Genomic DNA, 7,596 nt, shown 5'->3' with positions numbered 1-7,596 from the left:
AACGATAAATTATTTTGTCAGCAGACAGACAAAAATGTGCAGTCGTGTTATTTTGACGGCAGTCCAACAGACTAACCCTAACCCTAAACAACCCCGATGTTTTAGGAGTGTCATTTTGTATGGTGGCCTGAACTCTATGACCTTTATTCACTTAATTTGCATACAGCGCTATATATATACATATCTGTCTAGATAAGCCCTCTTGTGTATTCGGGTACGTCGTACCGTGAGGAAGGCTAACCGCATATACCCATTTTGTGTCCCACAAAATCTCATTCAGCACGAAACCAAAAGTTGAATGTTACTGTATTTTGATCCGTATCTCAAGGGGAAATCACGACTGAAAGAGGTGGAATGCAGTTTCGATTATGTAAGTACGAGCTATTTGATTAATATCTTCAAATTATGACATATTTGTTATTTTTTGTGGTTTGTGTAAGCAACTGTATCTAAAAGTAGTCCAAGTTAACTTTATTAGATATATTAGTTTTATATGGTGTAGAATTTTTATTGCAATATTTGTAGCAATCTTACAAGAGGAAGAAAAACTTGTTAAAATCATCAACCTGATGCTCTAAGATTTATCTTATTGTTCTCCAAATTCTGTCCAATAAGTGATATATACCGAATATTATGAATATGAAGAGAAGGTTTCTGAACGGTTACATGACTCATGCACGATGTGTCCTTTAATGTATTTGCTTCATATAGTTATTTGATTTAATGTACGTGGAAAAGAAATAAAAATAATAAATTGACAAAAATGATTTGTATTCAGTTTTGTGAATTCGTCTTTTAAATCTGAAATGTTGCCGGGATCTTAAAAACACACCGCCAGAGTGCATTTTCTTTTCAAAGGAGGTTTCGTGTTATTTTGACGGCAGTCCAACAGGACAGGTAGAGTAAACAACCCCGATGTTTTTAGGAGTGTCATTTTGTATGGTGGCCTGAACTCTATGACCTTTATTCACTTAATTTGCATACAGCGCTATATATATACATATCTGTCTAGATAAGCCCTCTTGTGTATTCGGGTACGTCGTACCGTGAGGAAGGCTAACCGCATATACCCATTTTGTGTCCCACAAAATCTCATTCAGCACGAAACCAAAAGTTGAATGTTACTGTATTTTGATCCGTATCTCAAGGGGAAATCACGACTGAAAGAGGTGGAATGCAGTTTCGATTATGTAAGTACGAACTATTTGATAAATATCTTTAAATTATGACAATTTGCTATCTATTTGTGGTTTATGTAAGCAACTGTATCTAAAAGTAGTCCAAGTTTACTTTATTACATAAATAAGTTTTTTATGGTGTAGAATTTCGATTGCAATATTTGTAGCAATCTTACAAGAGGAAGAAAAACTTTTTAAAATCATCAACCTGATGCTCTATGATTTATCTTATTGTTCCCCAAATTCTGTCAATAAGTGATATATACCGAATATAATGAATATGGAAGAGAAGGTTTCTGAACGGTTACATGACATGCACGATGTGTCCTTTAATGTATGTGCAGTTTATATCAATTTTAAAGATCAATTTTTATTTTGCCTTGCGGCGACCGGGGCAAGAATGGGGATTTCCCTCTTACGTGTTTGTATGCGATTGGCTAGTCTATTTATAGCGATGATATAAGTACATCAAACAAAGACAACAGACAGGTATTCCATTCATAAAATTTAGCGATTGTTGAGCTACGTTATTAGGACAGATTACGCAGATTTTTTTCTAAAGTAAATGGATTAATTTGCAATTCGGCCATAATATATACTGGTCAAACTTCACAACTTTCGTTCACAATGATATACCAACGAAACCATTTGAATCAAGTTTTAAATGCCTCGTAGATATCTACGTATATATATATATATATATTACTGATTTACCATTAAGTTCCCATATTCGAATGGCGGCACAGCTAAGACTAAAAATTAAATATTGACTTTTTACTCTTTTCCTAAGGTATTTTCTAAACCCCTTGATAACGTATCTATATGACATTAACAATCACCATTTTTCCACGAGAAAATATTTTACATTAACTGGTAACCGTCCATATATATTTACAGTGTGACTACATTTCATGGTTAATAATCATAAACCGGTTTCATCTGGTCGTTTTAACACAGGTATACACATACGTGTTCTGGAAATTTCTTCATTGCGTCAATAAACATGCCGCTATCCTGTGATCACCTATACATGTGTGCATATCTACCTGTCATATGTACACTTGTGCATCATACCTAGCTTTGACAATATAAGGTAGATCATCTTCTGTCAGCTACGTTCAGCGTAAAGATAATTTTGCTGATAAAACAGTCGATTCCGAACTGAATGTTTATTTGTTTTGATCCATATTTGAGAGGGAAGGCTCGACGTAAATGGCAAAGCTATCATGTAAGTAGAACGTGATTTTAAACAAAATGCAATACGGCTGAATTGCTAGAAGATTAAACCTATCATTATTTAGTGTGCGATTTATACGTGTTCATCAATTGCTGTAAATAAATTACCATTTAGATGGTACATGAACATAACATTTTTAGCAATTTCTTGCAAGAGTGTACATTTGGCTATACAATGAATTAGATGAGTTCATACAAAAACAGTTGTCCTTATCTAAAAGGTAGGGAATTCAAAACACATGATAGTTTTTAGCATGCATATAGACCCTTTTTATTTGTTTGTTTGTTTGTTTACGTGATGATGCAGTGAATATGAATAAACAACATGGCTGCCGCAAGCAAGGTGAACGGGGATTTCCCATCTTAAAAACCGGGTAGGGGATTACCCTGTATGATGCAACGAATATCGCTAAATGTTTACCGGTTTACCTGGGTAAGGGTTTATCCGGTGCTATGAATTAGTTTTATAATACACAGCGCTAACTTTTAGGCTGTATCAGAAATGTGTTGTCAGACACTAGTGTTTCGTCTCTGTGCATACATGTAGCATAAGACACTCGTACGGTAACGTTCTTAGGTCGATGATTTTTTCCCTGAAATCTTGCACTTATGTTTATTAAATTGATTTCATTACTAAGTACATCATGTGTCGCTAAACTTAAAATTAGTCTCCAAATTGTTTATGTTTTATTTATTTATTTTTTGGAGTTTTTCTGCACATTTTTTTATATTCTGTGCGAAGTTGAAATTTCTTTTTCAATCCATGACCCTTGACCCATTGAAAACACATAACACACACCTATACTGCTTATGCATCCTTAATGCAGAGTCACAGAATCACCAACCGTGACGTTTCTCCCTTCAGAATTATTGTTATTTATAAAAATAATATGCTACCTCAATTAATTTGTGTTTTAATATATAATAAAAATGTAAGTGCAGGGTCATTCGTCCATACCATAAGCTTGTAGCCGATGCATGTAGATTACGTACGTTGGCAATGTAAATATATACTGGTCCAAACTGGTTCAACCCGGATACACACCTACATGTATTCTGACGATTTATACAATCATGCCCAAATATGGTCATCTAAGTATAGTATCAATGCAATCGATAGTGCATACTTTAAAAAGATAATCGTTTTTCCTCAGTAGTTACGCACTTGTATGTTACCAGGACGCTAAGAATCGGAATGAAAACGCTTGACGGTTTTCTACTTAGCTGATAATACTCGAATGCTCATCCTTTATAAGGACACCCTCCATTCGTCCAGACAGAATACCTTTTGTTTTTTAGTGTAAAATCTAAATATTTGTTCTATATGTCTCTGTAATATACACCTTACGTAACAGACAGAAAGGAAACACCACATATACACTGTATATATTTTATTCAAAAGAACTATTTCAGTAAAGCTATTTAACTATCAACCTCTACGCCAACAATAAACACAGATGTTCGACTGTTTGTATTGTTATGCAGTTATAATAGAATGTTATTTTAGATTTTACAACACCCTGTTCAGAAAGAAACTATTTTCTATTACAGATGACATATATAGATTCATCTTTGAAATAGTGTAAGAAAAACATTAAAAAGAATTACTCAAGTAGGTTTTCTTATTATCAGATATGCTGTAAACTTAACTTTATTAGCGGTAATTATATTTTAGCGTTTTCGCAATAGATATTTGTTTTTTTATCTCGCCATTACAACAATAATAAGTGTGAAAATCATCCTTAAAGAAGTTCATTTACAGCACTTTTTTTCTGCGCATTCCAAAAAAGTCTCGATGTGTCGAATAATGACCACAGATTGTAAAACTGTTTTGGATTACAAACTTTATCTTTTTAGAAGATCAATGTTTAGTCGCCATATTAGCACGGGAGTAACATAAGACAGAGAGTTACTATTACCATATTTGACCTAATTAGCGCACAGGGCGTTTAAAAAATTGGAAAACAATAAATGAAAAGGTGCTTAATAAGATAAAATCATTCCAAACCTATACAATTTTGATAGTTTTGGTCTTATGACCGGGTAATTGAAATAAGGCCTAAAAATTGGAAGGACGCTGATAGGGACTTGAGCGCTTATTGGGTCGAATACGGTATAAGGAAATTATTAACCTCACTCAAGTCAGTCCTGATATACTCATGTTAATTTTACCACGAATTTTAATTTCTCTACAACCATCAACTGGATATTTAATCAATTACTCATGCCGTTGGTGTTATTTCTTTTTTCGGTTATTTTCTCCAGTTTGGTTTGGTATCTGATGAAACATGATTTATATCTCACCTTTCAGATATTAGAAATGTAGTCATGACAGCGGCTATCATCATCTTCTCGCTAAACGGATTTGATACCAGACCGATTAGATCAGAGGCAATTACCTGTGATCCGGAAAACCATGAATATTACAATGAGCAATTCAAAAAATGTGGGGAATGCGACCGATGCTGGGAAGGACAAGAAATAGAATTGAAGGTAAATCTTTCTGAAGTTATTTTTAATGATACGCATTTTAAAACTGTTCCATTTGTATTATCCCATTGTAGACATTACAATATTATTCGCTTATTTACAATTGTTTTTGATCTATTTGAAAGGAGGCCCCGGTCTACTCCTTATAGGACCGTAATGTCGTTGTTTTATTTTCTCCAGTACACACAGCTCTATCTACTTCCGGAACCTGGCACGTCTTTATGTGAACCTGGATAGGATATTTAATCAAATAAACCGAAATTATACACTATTTTACCTTTAGTAGAGAGAAAGCATATAAATGTTGTCGAAAGTTTTAAGTTTTATACTTAATGTCATGGGTTTTTTTTGTTTTTTTTTTTTTGTTTTTTTTTTCTCTTCAGTTTTATGTACATGTATGTGCATAGTGGTATCTTCAAACCTACGTTAAAATCCTTTCAGTTCAAGAAATTATAGATCAAGTTGTTTATTTCTGTATATGGTTTTCGGTACACTATTTATTTTTATCATTAATTCTCCTTTCCTTTTTAAGAAGAAATAGCCTCTCCTGCTTTTTAACAGTTTTATCGCTTTATGTTTTGAAGGGAGCGGATTTGGGTATGGGTGTCCGTGGTGCCACTAAATGCCCCAACTGTCGAGACTGTGGACACGGGACCTACAACCCGAACGGTGATGTCTACTGGTACTGTATACCATGTACTGTGTGTGAGAAACTGGGCCAGTATGAGATTCAGGCATGTTCAAAAATTCAGGATACCAAGTGTAATAAAACAGCTCCGACATCTAACCAAAGGTATGTCATTATTTTGATGAGAAATGATACATTTGTTCGTCATTTCTTATGAACAAATATTAAAGCAATAATACGAATGCGCCAAAGTGTTTAGCCTCCCAAAGGACGATTAACCATATGTGCTTTACTCGGATGTAGCACTGGTAACATGATGTCCAACCGAAATCAAGGCAGATAAAGTGTCATGCTGTTGGCATTTTTAGTCTGTTTTGCCCATTCCCAGTTTCCTTTTTACTTGTATTTCTTCAGAATTCACCATAATCACAATTGTTATCATATCATAATGTTTGTACATAACTATTTCATTATATCCTAAGACTTTGTTCGGCCCAAGTTTTATTGCTTTCAACTTTAATTTATTATAATAATAATTTTCATTTTCTTCTTTTATTTTCTATTATTAATTATATATCATGCGATGTTTATTTTTTGTCTTGATAGACTAGCTTGAAATTTGACAATCTATTTTTCTACACGGTTAAAATTACTTCCTTTCCCCATATTTACTATTTGAAGTAATACATATGCGACAGACATACGTTTGTAAGGATCCTGTGTTACCCGAAACATACAGTTCCCATATTACTTATTTGACCTGTACATATATGTCATACACTTAACATAGTATGTATAATATATTTCCATACATATTTTAGTTTAACACTATGAATAATAATCCGTCTGTCTTTTATAAAAAGGCCTTTTCCAGAAAACCTCAAAGAAAGGCCGAAACGAGAGGGGAGAGGGTGAGTATACTTAAGTAGATTTTGCGTTATTGTTCATGTCAGGTTTTTTTTCGATGTGATAAGTATTTCTGCGTTATCTCAGTCAGGGAATTTTGTGATTGTTCATATGCAATAGTGTCTTAATGTTTGAAAATAAAACAGAAAAAACACAAAATAAGTATGTAAAATGCCAGCATTGTTAAAAAGGAGAATGACACGTATTAGGGTTCTTTTGTTGTTTTTTGTGAGCAGAAATAAGGGAGGGGGGGGACTTATAATATGCCATCTAACTTTCCGACGGTGTTAAGCATACAACTCGAATTATGACTTTAACATATTTTAGAAAATTCAAAGATCATGATCAAATCTAAAATAAGCTCAGCTCGCACATTCATCGCTTTCATATTTGAATTCTTTACTCAGATGAGGGATCACACAGGAGAAAGCGATCAATATATTATGCGGGGTTATAGGAGCACTAAGTACAGCACTGATAGGGTGGGGCATATACATGTATGTCCAGAAAAAAAGATTGTGTCAGAGACATGAAGGTAAGGATTATAAAATGCATTATTGCCTCTGTTATTGCACTGTGATAAGAAGTTTAATTAACCCGAAGGTGTTGTCTTCTGTATTGTTTGTTTGTATATAATCATTGGAACTCCACAGCTATATTGCACAGTAAGTTAGTATATGAAGACACTGAAAATGGTTAAAGAAGTGTAAATCACCGTATAATATCAACGAATTTAGTCTTAATGAACAATTGTCCTTGTGTTAAACAGGCATGCCAGTGACCACCACCAGAACTGAACTCCATTACGAAGTCCACAAATTGACGTATCTCCAGATCAACCAGGCCAACAGAATGAGAGTTCTGTTGATGAGAGTGATCCGATAGCGCCAGCGACCAACTCAGTAGTCTCCGAGACAACAGCATGGAAAGAAAGCCATTGTTGGTACGGAGACAGCGGCATCACTCTTGTGGTGATTATCAGAGCACCGGAAGTAGATCCGACACGTCAGCCGGTAGGGAAAGAAAGGCACCAGGACGTACTAATCCGTCCTTCCAACGACAGATGTCTGCTCCAATCACGTCCTCAGAAGTTCAGAACACCCTTGAACAATTACGAACAATTGGACGAAAGTAAGTTTTACATTTTGTTCGAAATAA

The 7,596-nt window shown here is 34.5% G+C and overlaps 1 protein-coding gene across 4 annotated transcripts; it reads left to right on the top strand.

Moving 5' to 3' along the window:
* Positions 1–175: 175 nt before the first annotated feature.
* On the top strand, positions 176–7,227 carry LOC138328371 (uncharacterized). Of its 4 annotated transcripts, XM_069275154.1 has the most exons (7): positions 176–650; positions 1,471–1,667; positions 4,726–4,907; positions 5,489–5,697; positions 6,396–6,436; positions 6,846–6,973; positions 7,208–7,227. In XM_069275154.1, exons 3-6 carry the CDS (start codon positions 4,743–4,745, stop codon positions 6,893–6,895), a joined length of 465 nt encoding a protein of 154 aa, XP_069131255.1. In that variant the 5' UTR covers positions 176–650; positions 1,471–1,667; positions 4,726–4,742; the 3' UTR covers positions 6,896–6,973; positions 7,208–7,227. The 4 variants fall into 4 exon arrangements, with proteins under 4 accessions (XP_069131255.1, XP_069131252.1, XP_069131256.1 ...); XM_069275151.1 differs by lacking the exons at positions 176–650; positions 1,471–1,667 and adding an exon at positions 993–1,190; XM_069275155.1 differs by lacking the exon at positions 176–650 and having other exon boundaries at positions 1,251–1,667.
* Positions 7,228–7,596: the final 369 nt, after the last annotated feature.

This window comes from Argopecten irradians, chromosome 7 (assembly GCF_041381155.1).
Source record: "Argopecten irradians isolate NY chromosome 7, Ai_NY, whole genome shotgun sequence".
Taxonomy (NCBI): Eukaryota; Metazoa; Mollusca; class Bivalvia; order Pectinida; family Pectinidae; genus Argopecten; species Argopecten irradians.
The sequence above is the reverse complement of the archived record's forward strand: the minus strand, read 5'-3'. Positions and strand labels throughout refer to the sequence as shown.